The sequence below is a fragment of the Tachyglossus aculeatus genome, chromosome 3 (assembly GCF_015852505.1).
Source record: "Tachyglossus aculeatus isolate mTacAcu1 chromosome 3, mTacAcu1.pri, whole genome shotgun sequence".
Lineage (NCBI taxonomy): Eukaryota > Metazoa > Chordata > Mammalia > Monotremata > Tachyglossidae > Tachyglossus > Tachyglossus aculeatus.
The window spans coordinates 52,793,685-52,820,751 of NC_052068.1; the positions used below are offsets into that span (position 1 = coordinate 52,793,685).

Sequence of the window (27,067 nt, forward strand, 5' to 3'; positions counted from 1 at the left end):
CAGTCCATGTCTTCCCATTCATCAAAAACCTGTACGTGGTTGCTCCATATCAAGCAGCATGGCCTAGTGGATAGAGCATGGAACTGGGAGTCAGAAAGACCTGAATTCTAATCCCAGCTCTGCCACTTGTCTGCTGTGGGACCTTGGGTGAGTCACTTAATAATAATAATAATAACAATAATAATAATAATAATGATAATAGTAGTAGTACTTGTTAAGCACTTTTTGTTCTAAGTGCTGCGGTAGATACATGTTAATCAGGTTGGACACAAAGTCCCTGTCCCATATGGGGCTCACACTCTTAATATACATTTTATACATGAGGTAACTGAGGCCCAGAGAAATTAAGTGACCAGCCCAAGGTCGCACAGCAGACATATGGCAGAGCCAGTTTTTGAACTCAGGTCCTTCTGACCCCCAGACCCATTTTCTATCCACTGGGCCATGCTGCTTCCCATTGACTCCAAAAGAAGCTCTGAGTAAGAGTCTGAGGAGGTAAGGTATATAGGAATTGAAATATGATTTTTGGTCTAATGAAAGTCCAAACTATTTCATCTCATTGAAATGTGCCAAGTAATGATAATAATAATAATAATGATTATGACATTTGTTAAGCACTTACTATGTGCCAAGCACTGTTCTAAGTGCTGGGGGTGATACAGAGTAATCACATTGTCCCACGTGGGGCTCACATTCTTAATCCCATTTTACAGATGAGGTAACTGAGTCACAGAGAAGTTAAGTGACTTGCCCAGGGTCACACAGCTGACGAGAGAGAGTCAGGATTAGAATCCATGACCTCTGACTCCCAAGCCCATGCTCTTTCCACTGAGCCACCCTGTGTTCTAAGTGCTGGAGAGCACGGGCCTGGGAGTCAGAGGACCTGGGTTCTGATTCTGGCTCCAGCATTTGTCTGCTATGTAATCTTGAGCAAGTCCACTAACTTCTCTGTACCTCTATTTTCTCATCTGTAAAATGGAAGATAAATCCTATTCCCTCCTATTTAGACTGTGAGCCCCCCGAGGGACAGGTACTATGTCCAACCTGATTATCCTGTGTCTACCCCTGTGCTTAGTTTGGGACATGGTAAACATTTAACAAATACAATAATAATAATGACAATAAAGAATGTATTCGGTGGAGTAGGAGAAGATTTATGAATTGAAGTAATTGAATCTGATGAATGAAATCTCTGTTTCCTTTGCAGGTCCTGTCTGTAGCCTGTGTGTATCTTCCTTTGGAGCAAGACCTGTAACCATCTTCAGTGGCTTCATGGTGGCTGGAGGTCTGATGTTGAGCAGTTTTGCACCAAATCTCTACTTTCTGTTTTTTTCATACGGGATTGTTGTTGGTAAGATACGTAGTTTGCATGTTTTCATGTAACTGTTGAAAAATGGTGTCAGTTTGTCCATCAACTTCCTGGTTCTTTGAATTTTATGCATGAAAATCCTTACTTTTTATAAAGAGAATAATCAAAGGGTGGAGTCTATTAGCTTTAATATTAAAACTGGATTGTCTGCCTCCCTTTTAGATTGTTAGTATCTCGAGGTCAGGAATCATGCATATTCATTCATCAGTGTTTACAGAGCACTGTAAAAAACCTGGAGTGGGCGGGGGGATATAATGAAAGTAAAAGTTGAGGTTCCTGCCCTAAAAGAGCTCCAAATCTGATGGGATAGAGATAGACAGACAAAATGAAACACGAGTAAAAGATTAGATGCAGCTGATAAAAATAAAAATAAGCCAAAAACTAGTACATTGATTAACATATCTGCCAACTTGCAGATGTATTCTCCAAGCAGCTAGTACAGTATCTACATATGGTAAGCGATCACTAAACATCACTGATTGATTGCTAAATGAAGTCAATGAATAGATTTTTCCATGAGTGCTTAGTGCTTATTATTTCTCCTCCCTTATTGACACCTATGCCCATCATCCCTGTCAGCTCTTCCGTACATTCAACTCCCTTCTCAGGCCCCCAGTTCCTCCCCCTCCTCCTTCCCTCACCCCCAACGATCTGGCCTCCTACTTCATTAATAAAATTAAATCCATCAGGTCCGACCTCCCCAAAGTCACTCCCCCACCTTCTCCAACCCCCCAGCTCTCAACACTCTCTTCTACTCTCCCATCCTTTCCAGCAGTATCCTCAGAGGAGCTCTCCTCCCTCCTCTCAAGTGCTACTCCGGCCACCTGTGCTTCTGACCCCATTCCCTCTCCTCTCATGAAATCTCTCGCTCCATCCCTTCTCCCCTCCTTAACTTCCATCTTCAACCGCTCACTCTCCACTGGTTCCTTCCCCTCTGCCTTCAAACATGCCCATGTCTCTCCCATCCTAAAAAAACCCTCTCTTGACCCCACCTCACCTTCTAGTTATCGCCCCATCTCCCTCCTACCATTCCTTTCCAACTCCTTGAATGAGTTGTCTACACACGCTGCCTCGAATTCCTCAACACCAACTCTCTCCTCGACCCCCTCCAGTCTGGTTTCTGTCCCCTGCATTCCACGGAAACTGCCCCCTCAAAGGTCACCGGTGACCTCCTGCTTGCCAAATCCAACGGCTCATACTCTATCCTAATCCTCCTCGACCTCTCAGCTGCCTTCGATACTGTGGACCACCCCCTTCTCCTCAACACACTATCCAACCTTGGCTTCACAGACTCCATCCTCTCCTGGTTCTCCTCTTATCTCTCTGGTCATTCATTCTCAATCTCTTTTGCAGGCTCCTCCTCCCCCTCCCATCCCCTTACTGTGGGGGTTCCCCAAGGTTCAGTTCTTGGTCCCCTTCTGTTCTTGATCTACACTCACTCCCTTGGTGACCTCATTCGCTCCCACGGCTTCAACTATCATCTCTACGCTGATGACACCCAAATCTACATCTCTGCCCCTGCTCTCTCCCTGTCCCTCCAGGCTCGCATCTCCTCCTGCCTTCAGGACATCTCTATCTGGATGTCTGCCCACCACCTAAAACTCAACATGTCCAAGCCTGAACTCCTTGTCTTCCCTCCCAAACCCTGCCCTCTCCCTGACTTTCCCATCACTGTTGACGGCACTACCATCCTTCCCGTCTCACAAGCCCACAACCTTGGTGTCATCCTCGACTCCACTCTCTCATTCACCCCTCACATCCAAGCCGTCACCAAAACCTGCCGGTCTCAGCTCCACAACATTGCCAAGATCCGCCCTTTCCTCTCCATCCAAACCGCTACCCTGCTCATTCAAGCTCTCATCCTATCCCGTCTGGACTACTGTATCAGCCTCCTCTCCGATCTCCCATCCTCCTGTCTCTCCCCACTTCAATCCATACTTCTTGCCGCTGCCCGGAATGTCTTTGTCCAGAAACGCTCTGGGTATGTTACTCCCCTCCTCAAAAATCTCCAGTGGCTACCAATCAACCTAAGCATCAGGCAGAAACTCCTCACCCTCAGCTTCAAGGCTGTCCATCCCCTCGCCCCCTCCCACCTCACCTCCCTTCTCTCCTTCTACAGCCCAGCCCACACCCTCCACCCCTCTGCCGCTAATCTCCTCACCGTGCTTCGTTCTCGCCTGTCCCACCGTCCACCCCCTGCCCACATCATCCCTGTGCCCTGGAATGCCCTCCCTTCCAACATTCGCCAAGCTAGCTCTCTTCCTTCAAGGCCCTACTGAGAGCTCACCTCCTCCAGGAGGCCTTCCCAGACTGAGCCCCCTCCTTTCTCTCCCCCTCGTCCCCCTCTCCATCCCCCCGTCTTACCTCCTTCCCTTCCCCATAGCACCTGTATATATGTATATATGTTTGTGCGTATTTATTACTCTATGTATTTATTTATTTACTTTACTTGTACATATCTATTCTATTTATTTTATTTTGTTAATATGTTTGGTTTTGTTCTCTGTCTCCCCCTTCTAGACTGTGAGCCCACTGTTGGGTAAGGACTGTCTCTATATGTTGCCAATTTGTACTTCCCAAGTGCTTAGTACAGTGCTCTGCACACAGTAAGCGCTCAATAAATATGATTGATTGATTTATTATTATTATTATTATGGTATTTCTTAAGTACTTAGTATGTGCCAGGCAAGTCACATAACATCTCTGTGCCACAGTTGCCTCATCTGGTCAAGTCACTTCATTCAATCGTATTTATTGAGTGCTTACTGTGTGCAGAGCACTGTACTAAGCGCTTGGGAAGTACAAGTTGGCAACATATAGAGATGGTCCCTACCCAACAGCAGGCTCATCTGGGTCTCAATTCCCTCATCTGTAAAATGGGGATTAAGGCTGTGAGCCCCACATGGGACAACCTGATTACCTTGTATCTACCACAGTGCTTAGAACAGTGCTTGGCAGGTAGTAAGTGCTTAATAAATACCATTATTATTATTATTATTTTTATTATTATCATTATTATAAAATGGGGATTAAGACTGTGAACCCAGTGTGGGACAGGGACTGTGTCCAACCCGATTGGCTTGTATCTACCCCAGGACTTAGAACAGGGCCTAGCACATAGTAAGCACTTAACAAATACCACAATTATTACTATTAAGAGAAGGGATAGAAAAAGCGTGGAATATGGCAGGTGTGGTGGATTATTTTCCTCAGTGGGGTGGGGACCATCAGTATAGAGGGAAGGACGGGGCCCTGTACCCCTCTGCGGACCAGCCCTATATAGAACGATAGCCTCCTCACTGAAAGAGCAGGAGAGATGAAACCTTCAATAATCAAGGCTGTGCTACCTCACCTTTCACTGCAAGCCACATGGCAAGTGAAGAAGAAGGGCCACGTGTTGTTCGTGGCTACCACTGAGCCAACTTCCAACATCTTATTGCCCATTCCACCCTAAGCAGGATTAGTAGGCATAATTGCAGAGGATGGGAAGTATCTGATCTATCTAAAAATACCTTCACCAAAATGACCTCTGACTTTCTCTCTCATTCTCTTTTTCATTACAGGGCAGGTAGGGGAATACATATTCATTCAATCATATTTATTGAGTGCTTACTGTGTGCAAAGCACTGTACTAAGTGCTTGGGAAAGTACAGTTCAACAAGCAAACACATTCCCCACCCACAGTGAGCTCACATATATGCTTTGTTGATATGAAAAAGATGAGATTAGTGTAGCTAAAAAAACACAGTTGTGGTGCTGTTTTTAAAAGAACTCAAATAATAATATAATGATTATCATATTTAACTGCTTACTTTGTGCCAGGCACTGTACAAAGCAATGGATACAAGCAAATCAGGTTGGACACAGTCCCTGTCCCACGTGGGGCTCAGAGTCTCAATCCCCATTTTACAGATGAGGTAACTTAGGCCCAGAGAAGTCAAGTGATTTGCCCAAGGTCACACAGCAGACAAGTGGCAGAGCCAGGACTAGAACCCATGGCCTTCTGACTCCCAGACCTGTGCTCTATCTACTAGGCCTTGCGGCTTCTCTTTGGAAAAGGCAATTTTCAAAATACAGTTTCAAATGTTTGTTTTAAAACATCAATTTTTAGAGTTTTTCATAAAAATAACTAAAATGAACTTTTTTCAAGAAGTTTTTCATGCTTAATAGTTTACTATTTTATACTTTGACAAGCCTTTATGAATTCTTTTCTATTACTTTTCCCTTTTACCATGTGAACCTTTAATTTGGGTTTACCTTTCACAGAGACAGAGAAAAGAAATTGAGGTGGTTGAATAACAACAGCAGTTACACAGTAATGAGTTAGAGGCAATATGTATTTGTTTCCATTGTTAAACACTATTCTTTTCCCTAAATAGCTCATCATGAACTTTCTAATCATGCTCTTCTTTTATTGTTCTTTAGTACTGCTCGCTTTGAAAACTAAACCAAATAGTTCATTTAATGTATTGCGTCATGGTTATAAACTCCTGTGCACCTGCTGAAAATTGAAAGAAATCAGGCGAGCCTAAAAGGGCCGAAAGAAATTGGAAATTTTCTTTCTCTCTTCTTCCAGTTTCTGGGAAATCTGTGAAACAAGGAGCTGTTGAGTAATTGACAGTTGGCTGTCTTGAGATGTGGGGAACAAGAGGGAGGAGGAGGGGTTATTTTATTGGCTATGTAGAATTTGTAAGAGTCTGCTTTAAAAAGTAAATTATGCAAGACTGTGTTATTATTTTTCTGTGATTGGGTCAAAGTGCATTGGGTTTCAGATGCCTGCGGAGCTAAGGAAGTTCTGAGGTCATCTTTCCTGAAGGTCAAAGTTAAACAAAAAGTGAATCCTTGCTCTGTGACTCAGGGCAAAAGCAGGAATCTAAAGATATTGGGAAGATACCAAAAGTGGTTTGGGGGATGAAAACAGGGGAAGCTCACAAACAAAACTTGGAAGGGAATCCAGATTAGGCATTCATTCAATCGTACTTATTGAGTGCTTGCTTTATGCAAAACAACTATACTAAACACTTGCAAGAGGCCAATATAACAGTAGACACATTCTCTGCCCACAACGAGCACAGATGCTAAAGGGGATTACTGCTCTGGAAAACTTTCTCACCCAAATAATCCAGACCCGACAATACCCTATACAAAGTAATAACATTAGACATTTGCAATTGAGCTAATGAATTCTCTTACCAAGTGCAATATCTTCTTGTATTTAGGCCTCGGTTGTGGCTTATTATACACTGCAACAGTGACCATCACATGCCAGTATTTTGACAACCGCAGAGGCCTGGCCCTTGGCTTGATCTCAACAGGTAAGTTTCTGAAATGTGTAGCGCCCACAAATTGGCTCTGCAAATATGTTCAAAGGTATTTCCAACCCACAGTGGATTTCTACAGGTCTTCAGCCAGGGCTCAGCTAAAAAGTTCATTGCTATCAGTGTTGTTTACTGCCCTCCTAGGATACACTGTAATGTTCTTGGGCAAGCAGTGCCTGGATTGCTGTCTACTGTTAAGTCAGTGGTACAATTTTTCCCTCACCAATGCTGAAGATCCAAGGCTGATGGCACCATTGCCATTTGCCAGGGATGGAAGGACCATGAAAGATACATAGTAGAAATGTGGGAAGAGACAACCGAGGCTAGTAGAATAAGCAGCCTCAGTTCTAGCAGCTTAGACTGTGAGCTCGTTGTGGCAGGGAATGTGTCTGCTTACTGTTATATTGTACTCTCCCAAGCACTTAGTACAGTGTTCTGCACACAGTAAGTGCTCAATAAATATGATTGAATGAATGAATGGAACATCTGACCCGTGTCAGAATCAAACATTTGGCCTTGAGGCAGAGAAAAATTTGCCACCATCTTTCCGTTCCGTATGAAATTTCTAGGTTGTGCTGCGTGTGTTACCATGGCACAAGGCATAATCAGTCAATTGATGGTATTTATTGAGCCCTTCCTATTTGCAGAGCACTGTACTAAGCGCTTGGGAGAATATAGTACAACAGAATTAGCAGACACAGTCCCTGCCCATAACAAGCTTACAGTCTAGAGAGGGTGACTGACATTAACGTGAGTAAATAAGTAGTTTATAGAACATAATTTAAAGATGTATACATAAGTGCTGTGGGGTTGAGGGTGGGGTGAATATTAAATATCCAAAGGTCACAGTTGGAAGTGCATAGGTGATGCAGAAGAGAGAGTGAGCTGAGAAAAAGAGGGCTTAGTCAGGGAAGCCCTCTTGAAGGAGATGTGACCTTAGTGATGCTTTAAAGATGGAGAGAGTGATGGTCTGTGTTTATGGAGGGGGAAGGAGTTCAAAGCTAGCAGGAGGATGGGGAAAAGAGGTCAGTGGTGAGATAGACGAGCTCAGGGCACAGTGAGGAAGCTAGAAGAGTAGAGCGTGCAGGCTGGGCTGTAGTAAGAGACCAGTGAGGTGAGGTAATCGAGGTAAGGTGAGATAAGGCATTTCTGTTTGAGGCGGAGGTGGATGGGCAGCCGTTGGAGGTTCTTGAGGAGTGGGGAGATGTGGACTGAACATTTTTGTTGATAAATGCACCATGCAGCAGGGTGAAGTGTGTACTGGAGCAGGGAGATACAGGAGGCAGGAAGGTCAGCAAGGAAGCAGATGCAGTAGTCAAGCAGTGTCATGGCATCATTCAGCAGTCCTCCTGAGCCTAGGGTCTTTGTCCAGGGGAATCCCTGCCTCCTCCTTTTGCTCCACTGCACCTCTTTCCTAGTTCCTTGGTAACCAGGCACCACCCTAACTTGCGGTGAAGGGGGGCTGGGCACCTTCCAATTTTTAACCTCGGTCTAACTTTCCCACAGTACACCATGAGGCGGGTGCCTCATCCAATATTTTGTCTGAGTCCGGTGCTCCTGGTGGCCTCTCAAACTAACCAATTCTTGAATTCAGCAGTTATAGGACACCTCCTTTTTTTGTAAGAAATCAATCAATCAATCAATCGTATTTATTGAGCGCTTACTGTGTGCAGAGCACTGTACTAAGTGCTTGGGAAGTACAAGTTGGCAACATATAGAGACAGTCCCTACCCATCAGTGGGCTCACAGCCTATAAGGGGGAGACAGAGTACTAAACCAAACATATTAACAAAATAAAATAAATAGAATAGATATGTACAAGTAAAATAAATAGAGTAATAAATATGTACAAACATATATACATATATACAGGTGCTGTGGGGAAGGGAAGGAGGTAAGACGGGGGGGATGGAGAAGAGGACGAGGGGGAGAGGAAGGAGGGGGCTCAGTCTGGGAAGGCCTCCTGGAGGAGGTGAGCTCTCAGTAGGGCCTTGAAGGGAGGAAGAGAGCTAGCTTGGCGGATGGGCAGAGGGAGGGCATTCCAGGCCTGGGGGATGACATGGGCCGGGGGTAGATGGTGGGACAGGTGAGAATGAGGCATGGTGAGGAGATTAGTGGCAGAGGAGCGGAGGGTGCGGGCTGGGCTGTAGAAGGAGAGAAGGGAGGTGAGGTAGGAGGGGGCGAGGTGATGGAGAGCCTTGAAGCCGAGGGTGAGGAGTTTCTGCCTGATGCGCAGCTTGATTGGTAGCCACTGGAGATTTTTGAGGAGAAATGGTTAGAGAAGCATCATGGCTCAGTGGAAAGAGCATGGGCTTTGGGGTCAGAGGTCACAGGTTCAAATCCTGGCTCTGCCAATTGTCAGCTGTGTGACTTTGGGCAAGTCACTTAACTTCTCTGTGCTTAAGTTACCTCATCTGTAAAATGGGGATTAAGACTGTGAGCCCCTGGTGGGACAACCTGATCACCCTGTAACCTCCCTAGCGCTTAGAACAGTGCTTTGCACATAATAAGTGCTTAATAAATGCCATCATCATCATCATTATTATTATTATTATTCAAAAAAGGAAAAGGTGATCAATGGAAACAGTGTAATCAAAAGGAGACCTAAATCAGGAGTCCTAATGTGTTTATTTGGAATCCTGGAAATGAATTTGGAAAAATCCATTGACAGATCTCCTGGAGTAAAATGAAAAGAAAATTTGATCGACTTTGTTTTCTTACCCATTATTTTACTGGTTTAATTCTATTCCTTGCTAATTAATATTATTGTATTTGTTAAGCGCTAATTATGTCACACACCGAGCACTGGGGTAGATACAAGTTAATCAGGTCAGACCCAGCCCCTGTCCCACATAAGGCTTAAACAGAAGGGAGAATAAGGCATTGAATCCCCATTTTACAGGTGAGGAAATTGAGGCACAGAGAAGTTGTGACTTGCCTCTTTGTCACATATCAGGCAAGTGGCAGAGCCAGGATTAGAACCCAGCTAATTTAGAGAATTGTTTGAAATATTTCTAAAAAAGTTTGAAATATTTCTTTGCACATAGTAAGCGCTTAACAAATGCCATCATTATTTATTATTATTTCTTTTAAGTACTCACTAGATAGTGGCATTTCAGAGGCTCAGCAGAAGAGAACAGACTGCACTGGGGAGATTCATTAACTCTTTAATGCTGCTGTCAGCCTCAGGATCAGAGTAATATTTACAACAATTAAAATTATGATAATTGTGGTATTTGTTAAGCATTTAGTCTGTGTCAGGAACTGTACTAAATACGGGGTCCCACATGTGTCTCACAGTCTAAATAGAAGGGAGAACATGTGAGAAGCAGCATGGCCTAATGGAAAGAGCATGGGCCTGGGAGTTAGGGGATTTGGACTCTAATTCCAGCTCTGCCACTTGTCTGCTGTCCATTTGCCTGCTGTGTGACCTTGGGCAAGTTACTTAACTTCTCTGAGTCGCAGTTTACTTCATCTGTAAAATAGGGAGTTAGAGGGCAAGGCCCATATGGAACATGGACTGCGTTATAACCCGATTAGCTTGTATCTACTCCAGCACTTAGTATGGTGTCTGTCACATAGTAAGTACTTAACAAAACCATAAAAAACAAAACAACAACAAATACCTGGTATTTAATCCCCATTTTGCAGGTGGGGAAGTGAGGCACAGGGAAGTTAAGTGACTTGCCCAAGGTCACACAGGAGGCAAGTGACAGAAACAGCTTCTCTGAAAGAATGCACTGACAGATCTCTTCCTCCCTTCTCAGCACCTAACTTCCCCTCTTGGAGCAACATAGGCCTAAGGGAAATAGGTCCCTGAGCCCCTGCCCATTTTTCAATGGAATTGCCTTTTTGTGACAAGCCAGATTTACTTTATCCATGAAGCATTTAGTTGGCTGATACACTAAAATGATAAACTTGAGGACAACCTCTTTTGTTTTGCTCAGTTTGAGGGAGACAGATCCCAGGATGTTGAGAAGTGATCACACATTAAAGTTTCAACAGTTAATGAGTGCTAATGTAGTTGTTTTGAAAGGGTATCATTCAGAATTTCCAGAAACACTACTGCATTTTGCTTAAGTGGAAACTTTTAAGGGTGTTAGGATTGCTCGCCATATTGCACTTTATAGGGACTTTGAAAAATAATACGCTCCAGTTGAAAGTGTTAAGATATGTCCTGCAATTACCAGTTTTATTTGGGGATGAGAAGGGACTTGATTGAGTTGGTCAGCAAATGGTAATCCTATTTAAGGTTTCTGAGACTCTTCTGGAGGAGGAACCTTCGTATTTTCTTTGTACGTAAGAAGCAGCATGGCCTAGTGGATAGAGCATGGGCCTGAGAGTCAGAAGGAACTAGGTTCTAACCCCGGCTCCACCACTTGCCTGCTGTGTGACTTTGGGCATGTCACTTCACTTCTCTGGGTCTCAGTTACCTCATTTGGACAATGGGGATTAAGACTCTGAGCCCAACGTGGGACAGGGACTGTGTCTGACCTAATTAGCTTGTATGTAGAACAGTGCTTGACACTTAGTAAGCACTTAACAAATACTGTTATTATTATTATTATTACTTTCTGCCTGTGGTGCACATGGTATTATTTTATGGTCGTTTCATGACCATTCAGATTTGAGAATGCAATATTTATTTTTCGTTTACACTTGTTCAAATCAGCTTGCTCTACATTAACGGAAGGACTAAAATGCCTAGAAATTCTTTTTGTTTTAACCAACTCTGAAATACCACTTTCTGACCACTAGCTTCTGATCTGCCATTTCACTCATACACCCTCTACCTGCCCTCTTCCTTAGTGCTCTTGCTCTACTTAACCCGACCTCATGCCCCACTTGGACTCCTCACCAAACCTCACTTCTCTTCTTGCACAAACCCCTGGCTCACCCCTTCCTCCATTGATTCTTGCTCCTACATCCACATTGCTACATCCTCTGCATAGTACACTTTCACTGCTCCTATGGTCACACTGCCTTGTGCTTTGAGTGGAAATGCAGCTACCGGATGGACTTCTGATGCTTTAAATTCAACATCCCTTGACTACAACTCTGCCCTCTTATGTCTCCTCCCTCACTGACCCCCATGCCCATTGCCCTACACAGTTATTCCAGATCTTTATTTCTCTCCCTTATGCCCACAGTGCCACCATCTCCCTCTTCTCTTACCTCTGATTACTTTGCCAACTACTTTGTTGAAAAATTGAAACTATCAGGCATGACATGCTCCAAATCATCTCTTCACCTCCCCATCTCTCTCACACCCCTACACCTACTCTCTCATCTTTCTGTGTGTCTAAGAAATCTCTCAAAAGGTTTCTAAATATGCTCCCTTCTCTTGTGTCTCTGTCATCATCCCCTGTCACCTTCTGTAGATACTTACCCCTGCCTTTTTTCCTTCTCTGACGGCCATCTTCTTCCACTTACTCTTTGACTGCTCCTTTTCCGCTGCCATCAAACCTGCTCACACCTCCTCTACACTCAGTATCCTGCTTTGCTGTGTATCCCACTGCCCTTCTCCATCCCATCTCCAGGGTCTATACCTGAGAAAACTTCTTGAATGGATTGACTACACCTACTGCCTTCAGTTCTTCTCCATTTTCTCTCTTCCAATTCCCCTTGATTCAGTATAATCTGGTTTCTTTCCTTTTCACTCCTCTGAGATTGCATTCTCCAAAGTCACCAATGATCCCCCACACGAAACCTCATCACATGTAATGGAATCTTTCTTAATCCCCCTTGACTTCTCAGCTACCTTAGATACACTGGATCCCTCTCTCCTCCTGTAAACATGATCTAACTTTGGTTTTCCTGAAACAGCTCTCTCCTGGTCCTTCTCTTACCTCTCTGGCTGTTCCTTCTCAGTCTCTCCTTGGCTCAATCAATCAATCAATCATATTTATTGAGTGCTTACTGTATGCAGAGCACTGTATTAAAGCGCTTGGGAGAGCACAGTACAACAGAGTTGGTAGACATGTTCCCTGCCCACAATGAGTTTACAGCCTAGAGGGGGAGACAGACATTAAGATAAATAAATTATGATATGTACGTAAGTGCTGTGGGACTGAGGAAGGAGTGAATAAGGGTGCATATCCAAGTGCAAGGATGACACAGGAATGGGAGAAGAGGAAATGAGTACTGAGTCAGGGAAGGCTATTGGAGAAGACAGGCTTTTAATAAGACTTTGAAGGTGGGGAGAATGATCATCTGTTGGTTATGAAGAGGGTGAACATTCCAGACCAGAGGCAGGATGTGGGTGAGAGGTCAGCGGCGAGGTAGACGAGATCACGGCACAGAGAGTTAGGTTGGCATTAAAGGAGTGAAGTGTGTGGATTTGGTTGTAGTAGGAAATCAGGGAGGTATGGTAGGAGAGGGCAAAGTCATTGAGCATTTTTAAGCCTGTGGGAAGGTATATCTGTTTGATGCGGAAGTGGATGAGCAACCACTGGAGGTTCTTGAGGAGTGTGGAATGAGTGAGTGTAGAAAAATGATCTGGGCAGCACAGTGAAGAATGGACTGGAGTGGGGTGAGACAGGAGGTCAGCAAGGAGGAGGCTCATGTGGTAATCAAGGTGGGATAGGAAGAGTGCGTGGATAAGCATGGTACCAGTTTGGATGGAGAGGAAAGGGTGGATATTAGCCTCTCACTGCCTAACACTGCCTCTCACTTTGCACTCCCTCCCTCGGGGGAACTCATTCACCCTTGCTGCTCCAGTTACTATCTGTATGAGGATGACTCCCAAATCAACCTTGCTAGGCCCAGACTCTCCATCTCCTCTCTAGTCTCACATTTCCTCTTGCCTTAGGATGTTTGCTTTTATAGTCTAAAAATCTGTTTGCTCCAATTGTTTGAGAATCAGTGTAGACTAGTGGATAGAGCACAGATCTGGGAAATAGAAGGACCTGGGTTCTAATCCCAGCTCTGCCATTTTTCCTTTATGGTTACCCTGGGCAAGTAGCTTCACTTTTCTGTGCCCTGGTTTCCTCATCCGTAAAATGGGGATTAAGACTGTGAGCCCCATGTGGGACATGTACTGTGTCCAACCTGATTCACTTGTATCCACCCCAGCACTTAGTACAGCACCTGGCACACAGTAAGCGCTTAACAAATGCCATTAAAATGAAAAGTAGCAAATCAGAACCAGACTAGACTGCTTCTATTTGGAGGTGACTCAAAAGGCCGAAGTTACTCTGAAAAAACATTAACATGCTCCCGTTCCTTTTCCAGGTTCAAGCGTTGGCCTTTTTATATATGCTGCCCTGCAAAGGGAACTAATTGAACACTACGGCTTAGATGGATGCTTGCTGATTGTCGGTGCATTGGCTCTAAACATATTAGCATGTGGCAGTCTGATGAGACCTCTGGAGTCCTCAGGCCGCCCCTTACCGGAAAAAACGAGCCTGGAAAATGTTCCTGACCAATATTCGTTATACCATGAAAAGGAAATGAATTTGGAGGAGAACATTAGCATCCTTGAAAAAGGCTACAGTGAGGGGAAATGCACGAGTCCTCTGTCCAATGGTGACTGCAGACAAGAAAGCCCAGGAAATAAGAATGGATTAACACCAGTGCAGGCGAAGGAGGCCGAGACTTACAAAAAGAAAGTGGCCGATCGGACATATTTTTGCAAACAGCTCGCCAAGAGGAAGTGGCAACTCTATCTGAACTACTGGGAAGAAACGGTGCTTCTTTTTAAAAACAGAGTGTTTTCGGCCCTTTTTATCGCCATTTTACTTTTTGACATTGGGGGTTTTCCGCCTTCGTTGCTTATGGAAGATGTAGCAAGAAGCTCTGATGTGAAGGAGGAAGACTCTGTTGTGCCTCTCATATCCATAATCGGCATTATGACTACCGTTGGCAAACTTCTTTTAGGAGTGCTGGCCGATTTTAAGTGGATTAATACTTTATACCTATATGTAGCAACCTTAATAACAACTGGCTTGGCTTTGTGTGCCATTCCACTGGCCAGGAATTATGTCACGTTAGCAATCCTTTCTGGGATTTTAGGGTTCCTCAGCGGCAACTGGTCCATTTTCCCTTATGTGACAACCAAGACTGTGGGAATTGAGAAGCTGGCCCATGCCTATGGGATATTAATGTTCTTTGCTGGACTTGGGAATAGTCTTGGGCCACCAATTGTTGGTAAGTTATTTAGGCTTAAGGCCAGGCTGTTTCTTCCTGTTTCTTCATAGGCTTTGCCTGCCGTGGTAGCTAGCTTGTGCAAATCATTACCGCAGGGAACTCCTAAGTCTGCAAATATTAGCGAGTTTGAATAAATTCATGACTGAGAGATTGATCAATAAATGGAACTTATTCAGCATTTACTGTGTAATCAATCAGTCGTATTTCTTGAGGTGGGACTGGGTGCAGAGCATTGTACTAAGTGCTTGGGAGAGTACAACACAACAGACCTGGTAAACAGGTTCCCTGCCCACAAGGTGCTTACATAAAGAGTTACTAGGAAGGTTGTTAAATGGCACATCCCTAAGCATTAACTTTCTGTTGCCACTTTTGGAAACAGTGGACATCAAACAGAAACTTCATACCATTGGCTTTAAAGCACTCAATCACCTTCCCCCCTTGTATCTTGCCTCACTGATTTCCTGATACAACCCAGCCTGCTCACTTCACTCCTCTTACGCTAACGTCCTCACTATACCTCGATCTCATCTATCTCATCATTGACCCCTTGGCTTATCCTGCCTCTGGCCTGAAACTGCCTCCCTCTTCATGTCCCACTAATGGTCGCTCTCCCCACCTTCAAAGCCTTATTAAAATCACATCTCCTCCAAGAGACCTTTCCTGACTAAGCCCTCATTTCCCCATCTCCCTCTCCCTTCTATGTTACTTTACACTTGAATTTTTACCCTTTATTCACCCCTCCCTCAGTCCCACAGCACTTATATACATATCCATAATTTATTTTTATGTCTGCCTACCCCTTTAGACTCTAAGGTCCTTGTTGGCAGGGAACATGTCTACCAACTTTGTTATATTGTACACGCCCAAGTGCTTAGTACACTCCTGCACACAGTGCAAAAAAAATATGATTGTTGAAAGGGTTTTTTTAAATCATATTTGTTTAGAGCTTACTGTGTGCCCAGCACTGTTCTAAGCACTGGGGCTGTTACAAGACAATCAGGTTGGACACAGTCCTTGTCCCGCATAGGGCTCACAGTCTTAATCCCCATTTTACAGATGAGGTAATAGAGGCACAGAGTAGTTAAGTGACCTACCCAAGGTCACCCAGCAGAAAAAAGGCAGAGACAGGATTAACAGCCAGGTACTCTTACTCCCAGGCTGGTGGTCTTTTCTATATTTGTATTTAAATATATTATCTCTGGGTGGAATGGCATAGCTTTGGCCTAACCCATCTTCCCCTTACTCGCCCCTTACTTTGCAGTAACCCTCCTACCCAACAAATCAGTCCAGGAACGCACACAATCTAGGCTGGGAAAAACAATAATCTCATATCATTTTCCCTTTGCATTGGAGAGTAATGGTCCACCTATGGAAAGAATTCATCATTTTAAACCCTAGAAACCTAAATCTCACATATGGATTCAGTGGGAAATGTAGATAATAATGATGGTATTTAAGTGCTTACTATGTGCCAAGATCTGTGCATTTGGTCATTGGTGTGAATTTGAGTGAACTCACCCCTGTCTTGCTCTCTTTTCAGGCTGGTTTTATGATTGGACACACACCTATGACATTGCGTTCTACTTCAGTGGACTTTGTGTCCTTCTGGGTGGGCTTATTCTGCTGGTGGTGGCCTTGCCCTCCCTGGACACGTGTTACAGTCAGAGCTCCAAGCCACCTCCAAACACTTACCTGTACAAAGCTGCATCTAATACTTAGATGACCACTGGAATGCATTTTCTACTGACAAGCAAAATATTTTACTGGTTTGACGTGATTTATGAGCAGCAAAGACTATTTTGTAATCGAAAAATGTCATTATTGTTGACTCTTGCGGGATGCAGATTTCCTTAGCAATATCCTCTTTTATCTATCCTGTACTGTATAGTAACTTCCACCTACTGTATTTTCTTTTGGCCCAGTAAGAGGAGGGGTTCTGCTGTTTTGTCATCATCGGAAGCATGGAAACTCTCAATAGCATCTGGAGGCTTCTGTTTGGACAGTGGCAGCAAATGCTCTGATCCGCTCATACATCCCCGGACCAAGATTCCCTGGGAGAAAACCGTCGATTCTAAAGCTGCGAAGCAAGCAGCACGGGGACACCACTAGGAACTGCATTGCTCCTCCCAAATCTTGATTGTGGACTATTTGAAGTATTGTTCTAAAGGCTAGTATGTGAAAAAAAACAACCAAACCAGGGAATATATAAGATTGTTGAAATGGCATTCAAAAATGTCTGCATGATAGTGCATATCCTCACTACTTCACCCTGTGCTGGAACAAGGGATCAGTTACTATCTCCTTGTAATTCATTGACCAGATGCCAATGCTTTACTTAGTGTTGCACTGAGCATATGAACACCCCCATCTCCATTCTAAAGAAGCTTCTTGGTGAGCACGCAGGCTCAGCAATGTTGTTCGCAGCCTCCAGTCCATAGATGCTTTGTCAGAAAGGGTTGGTTTCACCTGTTTGTTTCCAAATTGGAAATGCGCTTTTTTTTTCTTTCAACCATTCCATGTAGCACAAATGGGAAACATGGTTTGTTTTCAGCACCGTGGGAACAGACGGCCTGTATCAGCGAGCTCCTGCAGTGTGAGGACTGCTGGGCAGATGCAAAGAGCAGCCCAGGGCCAAGAATTTTGATTCATTTCCTCAGTGGTACGTATTGAGCCCCTAGTGTGTCTAAAGCACTGGACTAAGTATTTGGGGAAAGCTTCAAGAATGAATCAGAGAGGGTGTCCTGCTCACAGGGGGAGCTGCCCATTGAAGTTGATAAATGCTCAGTAAATACCATTGATAGATTAAGATGTTGGAAATCCCCAGATTCACAGGGCAAGAATAGAAATGGAAAGCAAAATGGAAATCCTGATACTCCAGCCTAGCAGCTTTCTCCACCAGCTTCCTTTGGGAAGAACCATTTTGAAATAGAGATGTCGAGTGATCCTTAAAGACTAAATGGTTTTCTTCATTTTGGAAAGCTTGAAGGGATAAACCACTGCAGAAGAAAGCCACAAGTGACAGAAAATGGTTTTCTCAACAGGGAACTCCTTTCCCATTGTGCCAAAATGGCCTCTTCATTTCTTTTGAAATATATAAAACAATATTTTGTACTTATAAGTTGCCTTTCTTCTGAGGCTCCTCAAGCACTTTACAACCATTAATCCTCACAACACCTCTGTGAGGTACGTAGTTGGCAGTTCCTATAGATGGGGAAACTGAGGCACAGAGTGGTTTAAGTGACTAGCCTAAGGATGCTCAGCAAAGCAGTAATGGAGCTAGGAAAGATCTTGATCACCTGCTCACTATTCTTTCTGCTGCTGCTGGAGTTTCCTCCATATCACACTCCTTTTTGTTCTTCTATGTGGTAGTTAATAAGAACAGTGGCTTAAAAAACTGATATTCTGTTCTACCAGAGCATGCGTTTTCACAATGCGCTTTGGATAGAATGTGATGGCAAAATTCCCACTCTAGACTGTAAGCTCACTGAGGGCAGGGAATGTGTGTACACACTCTGTTATATCGTACTATCCTAAGCACTTAGTGCAGTGCTCTACATACAGTAAGCACTCAAAAGTACAATTGATTGATTGAAAAATCAGGGAGTGTTCTTCCGACAACACTTGTCTATCTGGATACAGTGCGATGTAGTGTCAGACATGGGGTGAGTACTCCCTCATGAGTTTTCCTTAATGCGGGATTTGGCAAGGTTGCAGTCCCTACATTTTAGGAGAACCAGGTGTAGAAGGTTTTGTGTGTTTAATGAGAGCCTTCTGTAGCCAATGACAGTGCAAGAAATCCCCATCTCTTGTATGCATTGACTATTCATGGCACATCCATGCTTAATTCTAACAATATCACCACTCTCAGCACCCTAGATATCAGAATGTATATTCCTCTTATGTGACTTTATTTCATTATGTTTATATATTCTCTACTATTTAGGAAAAGCATTTTAAGTTACAATAAAATATATACTGCCTCAGTCTAGGTTTCTTTTTCTGAGTAGTGTTCTATTAACAGTCATCCTTGTAACTTTGACTTAGAGATGGGGAGGGCAGTGTCCAAATATGAAAATGTAAATTGCCCTCATCTTCTCTCAAGCATTCAATTAAATAGAATTCTATATTGAGACCAGTGTATACCAGACAGTATACCCCATATGCTTGTAGTAAATGGCTATACTTGCGTTGTTGCAGCGCCTTAATAAAAGAAATTGGATAGGAATTTTCCTACCAGATTTGACTTTGTCATAATAAAGATTATGCAGTATTTTATGAAGCTTGCTCTGTATACCCACAAATATAGTATTTGAAATGCTAGATAAAACACGTAGTAATAAGAACTAATGTCTTTCTTGGTGCTTAATTTGCACTTGTAGCAGAATCTAGTCTCCCCAGTCTATCTCTCAAGGCCCAATTCACACCTCATCACCAATCCCCTCCCAGTATCAGTGCTAGAATCTCTCTTTTTATTCATTTTTAATTTTTTTATGGTATTTGCAAAGTGCTACTATGTTCCAGGCAGTGTTGTAATACCCTGGGGTGGATTCAAGGTAATCAGATTGCACTGCCAGATTGCACTCACAGTTTTAATCCCCATTTTACAGCTGAAATAACTGAATCACAGTGAAGTTAAGTGACTTGCCCAAGATCACACAGAAGACAAATGGCAGAGCTGGAATTAGAACCCAGGTCCTTCTGACTCCCAGGACCAGACTCTATCCACTAGACTCGCTGCCTCTACATTATTCATGTGCACACCCCATGACAATCATGAAATTACTGTTTCTGAGTTTATGTCAACTCTGTGGAATGAGAAAGAATTCTTGGGAAATAATATTGGAATCACCATGGTGATAGGGAATATTGATGTCAAAGTGATGTGACAGTCTGATAATTGACAGTCCAAGAAAAATGTAGTTTACCAGTTAATTTGATTTCCCTATTTGTTTTATTATCTACCTTCAGTATTCAGAGTACCTGGGGCTTCTCACTGTGTTGTGCCCAACCAACGTCCCAACCTTGTTTAATGTGAAGAGAGGAAGAGCATGGCCTATTGGATAGAGCACAGTTCTGGGAGTCAGAAGGACCTGGGTTGTAGTCCTGGCTTTGCTACATTTCTGCTGTGTGACCTTGAGCAAGTCACTTAACTTCTCTGGGCCTCAGTTACCTCATCTGTAAAATAGGGATTAAGAGTGTGAGCCCCACGTGGGACAAGGAGTATGTCCAACCTGATTAACTTGTATCTACCCCAGTGCTTAGAACAGTGCTTGGCACATAGTAAGCACTTAACAAGTACCATAATTATTAGTATCATTACTACGCACAAAGCACTGAGGTAGATGTAATATAAACAGATTAGACAGAGTCCCTATCCCACAAAGGACTCACAGTCTAAGAGGTAGGACAGGTGCTTAGTCCCCATTTTACAGGTGAAGAAATTGAGGTCCAGAGGAAGTGAAGTGACTTACTCAAGGTCACAGAGCAAGCAAGTAGCAGAGGCAGGATTAGAACCCAGTTTCTCTGACTTTGCAGGCTAATGCTCTATCTAGTAGGCCACACTGCTTCTCACACTTGCTCCTCGCTCTTAGAGAGCTTATTAAGCACATGAAATCCTACTCCCGACAGGTGTAGCAAGAAGGTGAATCTGGTATCCAAAGAGGTAGGCCTCCCTAACCCTTAGTTGTGTATTCGGGATTGCCATGGGGGACCAAAGTTACCGACCCACGTGGAAGTTTGTGGCCATTTAAACCAAGGAGGCTACGACCGACCGAAACTGCAAGAAGCCTAAAGACACCAAAGACTACCTCCTTTAACCTCTAATGAACTGTTACTTTTGTTATTGGTTTGCTCCTCTTAGCCACCATTTTTCTTTTTTCTTTTCTCCTCTTCAGTGTGTCTGTTCTCCCTTGAAGGCTATGGGCCCTGCTTGAATCAAAGCCCTTGTATTTCTTCCCAGGACTCATTATGGTGTTTCATTCATTGTGAGCCCTTAATAAATGTCATTATTGATTGAGTGATCTTGCCGGGGGAGATGTGTGCCAAGTCCTTTGAACAGAATTCCAACGGAATGGAGAAAGTTGGGCCAATATCTGTGGGTGAACTCTGACGGCACTGAATAAAGCTATGTCGTTCATATTCAGTTCAAAAATTTGGTCTGGATGGGAGTATGCAACCCCCTAAATTTCTGATAACACTGTGCATTAAAAAAATTATATGATCCATTTGGTGTCAAGATGAGCTTTTTATCACAGATCTTATATTTCTTCCCCAAGCTGTTGAATTACCTCCATTTTAGTAATTATTATCCTGTTTATCTTAGGTGGCAATTTATGCTTTTCCTTGTTTTTCTATTAGATGGGAAACTCTTTGAGGGCAGGGATGCAAATGTTTAACAGGGATTTGCACCCTGAAGTAGCTCAATAGACGCAGTCTCTTGTTAAGCACTGTTCAAAGTGCTGGGTGGGGGATGCAAGGTGATCAGCTTGTCCCACATGGGGCTCACATTCTTAATCCCTGTGAGGATTAATCACTGTGAGAGGCACCAATCTTCCTCCGGTGTCCTGTGTCTGCCCTGGAATGCCCTACTTCTTGACATCTGACTGAGGATGACTCTCACCACCTTCAAAGCCTTATTGAAGACACATCTCCTCCAGGTGGCCTTCCCTGACTAAGCCCTCATTTCCTCTTCTCCCACTCCCTTCTGCATCACCCCGATTTGCTCCCTTCATTCACCCCTCCCTGAGCCCCACAGTACTTAACGTACATATCCGTAATTTATTTCTATTTTAATGTCTGTATCCCCCTCTAGACTGTAAGCTTGTTGTGGGCAGGGAACATGTTTACCAACTCTTTTACACTGTCTCTCCCAAGCTTTTAGTATAGTACACTGCACACAGTAAGCACTCAGTAAATACGATTGACTAATTGATTGAACTGCAGCTTGTCATTGTTCCATCTCTCAAGGTCCTGAACAAAGCTCATAAGAAGGCTCACAGGGGAAGCAGCGTGGTTCAGTGGAAAGAGCACGGGCTTTGGAGTCAGAGTTCATGGGTTTGAATCCCGGCTCCGCCAATAGTCAGCTGTGTGACCTTGGGCAAGTCACTTAACTTCTCTGTGCCTCAGTTACCTCACCTGTAAAATGGGGATTAAGATTGTGAGCCCCCCGTGGGACAACCTGGTTACCTTGTAACCTCCCCAGTGCTTAGAACAGTGCTTTGCACATAGTAAGTGCTTAATAAATGCCATCATCATCATCATTATTGTTATTAAGGCACAGTGTTTGCCTTCAAGGTCAAATCCGTCAATGTCTACTGCAATCTTTCTTAGAACAGCAGCTGTGCAGAAGGGAAATCCAGAGGGTCTGACCACAGTCCTATAAACGATAAGGACCAGAAGTGGGATTCCCGCCATTGCTATTTGGCAAGAGCGTCAGTGCTTGTCGGTACTTTGCCTCTTATCAACCGATCGGGTTTCTGGTTACCTGGAAGGTAGATAGTTTTCTTTGGCTATGAAATCACTCGTTAGTCCTTCAGTGTCTCCCTCAGGTCCCTGTGAGCTTCATGCACTGGAATAGGCTTCTTTTCAGACGGAAGTATTTCAGGATCAGTGACTCAGCACATCTTCCCCACTCTGTAATGACAATATTCCTGCCTCTACAAAGTCCCTGGCTCCCCAGGCCCTGTTTGCAGCTCCAGCTAGTTAGATTCTGCTGGAGAATTTCCCTGGGCTCCATTTTATTCCATTTTAGGAAATGAGTACGTGCATGTTTTTAGCAGAATTCAAAGTGCTTGGTGTATTTGAAAAGCTTTGATTGCTTTGAGCAATGCTTTGCGGAGATTTTCCTTTCAAGAAGCCAGACAGCATACTCATGAAGGCTGGGAGCCCTTAGAGATTCACTTGGTAGCTTTGCAAGGCTCTGATTTGTTGCTTTACAGGGCACAATTCAAAGCCTACTTAGTATTCCCTTCCCAGAAGAGTCTTTAACTTTTACGCTTCTTTCTTTGGATGAATTTTAGCTTTCACCTGATGGGTTCAGTTTAACTCATTTTTAAGTATATTCTTTAATAACTGCACACCATCAACAGGCTCATTCTCTCCTTAGATATAATGACCTATATGTGTAAATATAAGCATAGCTGTTTCCTTCATTTTTATTCATTATTGGATTTATTAAGTGCTTATTATGTACCAAGCACTGGCGTAGTTGTAAGATAATCAGCTTGGACAAAATCAGTATTTCACATGTGGCTAGAGAAGCAGCATGGCTCAGTGGAAAGAGCACGGGCTTGGGAGTCAGAGGTCATGGGTTCTAATCCTGGCTCTGCCACTTGTCAACTGTGTGACTTTGGGCAGTCACTTAACTTCTCCGGGCCTCAGTTACCTCATCTGTAAATTGGGGATTAAGACTGTGAGCCCCACGTGGGACAACCTGATCACCTTGTATCCCCCCCAGTACTTTGAACAGTGCTTTGCACGTTCATTCATTCATTCAATTGTATTTATTGAGCGCTTACTGTGTGCAGAGCACTGTACTAAGTGCTTGGGAAGTACAAGTTGGCAACATATAGAGACGGTCCCTACCCAACAGCGGGCTCACAGTCTAGATGGGGGAGACAGACAACAAACCAAAACATATTAACAAAATAAAATAAATAGAATAAATATGTACAAGTAAAATAAATAGAGTAATAAATACATACAAACATATATACATACATACAGGTGCTGTGGGGAGGGGAAGGAGGTAAGGCGTGGGGGATGGGGAGGGGGAGGAGGGGGGGGAGGGAGGAAGGGGCTCAGTCTGGGAAGGCCTCCTGGAGGAGGTGAGCTCTCAGTAGAGATTTGAAGGGAGGAAGAGAGCTAGCTTGGTGGATGTGCGGAGGGTGGGCATTCCAGGCCAGGGGGATGACGTAGGCCAGGGGGATGACGTGGGCCGGGGGTTGATGGCAGGACAGGCGAGAACGAGGCACGGTGAGGAGATTAGTGGCAGAGGAGCAGAGGGTGCGGGCTGGGCTGTAGAAGGAGAGAAGGGAGGTGAGGTAGGAGGGGGTGAGGTGATGGAGAGCCTTGAAGCCGAGGGTGAGGTGCTTTTGCCTGATGCGTAGGTTGATTGGTTGCCACTGGAGATTTTTGAGGAGGGGAAAAACATGCCCAGAGCATTTCTGCATAAAGATGATCTGGGCAGCAGCGTGAAGTATGGATTGAAGTGGAGAGATACAGGAGGATGGGAGATCGGAGAGAAGGCTGATGTAGTAATCCAGACGGGATAGAATGAGAGCTTGAACGAGCAGGGTAGTGGTTTGGATGGATAGGAGAGGGCGGATCATGGCGATGTTGCAGATGTGGTGTTAAGCACATAGTAAGTGCTTAACAAATGCCATCATTATTATTATTCAAAGATGGCTGGTACTGTTGGGAGATTCTATCCGCATATTTCTATTGAAAGAGAGAGTATTTTCCACCCTGGACCTTGTTGAAAGTAGAGAAAAGAGCTTTAGGCCTCTTTCTAGCTCCTTATCCGATCTCTAAGTAATAATAACAATAATAATAATGATGGCGTTTGTTAAGCACTTACTATGTGCCAAGCAGCATGGCTCAGTGGAAAGAGCCTGGGCTCTGGAGTCAGAGGTCTTAGGTTCTAATTCCAACTCCGCCGCTTGTCTGCTGTGTGACCTTGGACAAGTCACTTAACTTCTCTGAGCCTCAGTTACCTCATCTGTAAAATGGGGATTAAGTCTGTGAGCCCCACCATGGGACAACCTGATCACCTTGCAACCTCCCTAGCACTTAGAACAGTGCTTTGCACATAGTAAGTGCTTAATAAATGCCATTAAAAAAAAAGCGCTGGGGTAGATACAAAGTAATCAGGTTGTCCCACATGGGGCTCACAGTCTTATCCCCATTTTGCAGATGAGGTAATTGAGGCTCTGAGAAGTGAAGTGACTTGCCAAAAGCCACACAGCATACAAGTGGCAGAGCCATGATGAGATATAATCAAGATAATAGCTTGAGGAACAGTAAAGGATAAAGGCCAAACATGAGTGTAGATATAAGTGTAGATATGGGAAGGAGCATGGCGTAGTGGTTAGAGCACAGGCCTGGGAGTCAGAAGGTCCTAGATTCTAAACCCAGCTCTGCCACTTGTCTGCTGTGTGACCTTGGCTAAGTCTCTTTGCTTCTCTGTGCCTCAATACCTCTTCTGTAAAATGGGGACTGAGACTGTGAGCCCTATGTAGGAGAGGGACTGTCCAACCTGATTATCTTGTATCTACCCCAGTGCTTAGAACAGTGCTTGGCACACAGTAGGTGCTTAATAAATACTATTATTATTATTATGATATGCCATTAACTTTAATAAAGATAGTTTTTATTATAGGCAGTTCAGTTCTGGCTCATAGGCAAGGAATGGGTCTATTTATTGGTATATTGTACTTCCCCAAGTGCTTAGTACAGTACTCTGCACACAGTAAGCACTTACTGAGTGCTTGACAGATAGGTACAGTGAAAAAGGGGTGTAAATGGCTTTGTGTTGCTCTGACTGAGGATTGGGTGAAAGAGATGGGGGCGGGGAGAAAGAGAGTGCGTGTGTTTGTGTTTGGGGAGAGAAGGAATGGGAGAGAGCAGCCCTCTAGACTGTAAGCTCGCTGTGGGCAGGGAATGTGTCTGCTTATTGTGATACTGGACTCTCCTGAATGCTTAGTCCTGGAACAAGAGTACACAGAGAAGAATGAGAACCCTACCTTCCAGACAGCAATGAACCACTGTCTATTCTGTTCCTCTGTGAAATTCCGTTGCCTCTATTGCTGTTCCTTCTCCCTTTTTCTGTTCTGTCCCAGATAAGACTGAAGCTCTTGTGGGACAGTGACCATGTTGAAGCCCACTTTTCCTCATATCCTACTCTCTTCTGCATTGCCCTGACTTGCTCCTTTTGCTCTTCCCCACTCCCAGGCCCACAACACTTTTGTACATATCTGTAATTTTACTTATTTGTATTTATGTCTGTCTCCCCCACTCTAGACTGTAAGCCCATTGTGGGCAGGGAATATAACTCTTTATTGTTGTATTGTACTCTTCCAAGCACTTAGTACAGTGCTCGTCACATGGTAAGTGCTCAATAAATATGATTGAATGAATGAATGAATGAATGAATGGTTCACTCTTCAAAGATTCTTCCCTTGGCTGAGGACCAAGCCCTGTGGTGTTGGATAAATGAAGATGCTGAACCTGTTTTTGCAGTCAAATAATTTTTGGTATCACTAGCAGTGTTATGCTTGACTTATGGGGAATGGGGAAGGAATTAATTTGTTTCTCCCTCCCCAAATGTCACCATCCCATCACCTCCATCCCTCACCTACTTTTCTTTGAAGCCAACATCATCTGCTCTATCCTCTAGACTGTAAGTTCCTTGTGGGCAGAAATAGTGTCTTTGGGTACAGTGCTTAGTACACAGTACCATGCTCTGCACACAGCAAGTGCTCAGTAGATACCAATGATTGATTGATACCACCACCAACTTCATTTACTTTTTGCAGTCATTTACCAACTCCCTGGTCTAATCTCCAATTTACTGAGTGATATTCATGTCTTCCCTTCTCGGGATCGCAACTGGAGAGTTTCCAGTACTCTACCAGTCTCAGCTACAGGAGGGAGAGTCAAGCAGAGGCATATCCATTCCATTCCTCGCTTGGGCAGTGGCAAGTGAGTGGTAGACAATCTGCTACAAGTCAAAACTCACCTGTGCTGGGCAGCAGTTGGCACGGGAGAGAATAGAGGGTGGAGACTCAGGTTTACTGCATAGAAGGAGGCAATGGTAAACTGCTTCCATATTTTTACTAAGAAAACTCTATGGATATACTACTAGAACGATTGCAGATGGAGGTGGGGCATTCTGGAAGAGATGTGTCCATCTATGGGTCAGAAGTGACTCATCAGCATAAGACAATAGACAATTTCATACCTTTCTCCCCTTCCTGCTCTCCTCCTCCCCTACTCCAATCCTCTGGGACTTCATTATCAATCAGTAGATTTTACTGAGCCCCTACTGTGTGCCCTGCATTGTATTAAAGTGCAGGAAGAATACAATGGAGTTTTTTAATGGTATTTGTTAAGCACTTTCAATGTGCCAGGTATTTTACTGAGGGCTGGGGTAGAAATGAGCTAATTGCCTCGGGTACAGTCCCTGACCCACAGAGGGCTCACAGACAATCCCTATTTTAGAGATGAGGGAACT

The 27,067-nt window shown here is 44.0% G+C and overlaps 1 protein-coding gene and 1 non-coding gene across 4 annotated transcripts in view; both read left to right on the forward strand.

The window, feature by feature from the left end:
* The window catches only part of SLC16A9 (solute carrier family 16 member 9), a 61,006-nt gene extending 41,654 nt beyond the window's left edge, over positions 1–19,352 (forward strand). For all 3 annotated transcript variants that reach the window (XM_038744056.1, XM_038744055.1, XM_038744057.1), the window contains 4 exons: positions 1,208–1,351; positions 6,589–6,684; positions 13,921–14,835; positions 16,376–19,352. In XM_038744056.1, the coding sequence (XP_038599984.1) occupies positions 1,208–1,351; positions 6,589–6,684; positions 13,921–14,835; positions 16,376–16,554 (1,334 nt within the window). In that variant the 3' untranslated portion in view covers positions 16,555–19,352. The remainder of the gene's footprint in view (positions 1–1,207; positions 1,352–6,588; positions 6,685–13,920; positions 14,836–16,375) is intronic.
* Positions 19,353–26,424: 7,072 nt separating this feature from the next.
* On the forward strand, positions 26,425–26,562 carry LOC119926076. Its single transcript, XR_005449989.1, has one exon. It is a non-coding gene; the product is annotated as a small nucleolar RNA SNORA7 (small nucleolar RNA).
* Positions 26,563–27,067: the final 505 nt, after the last annotated feature.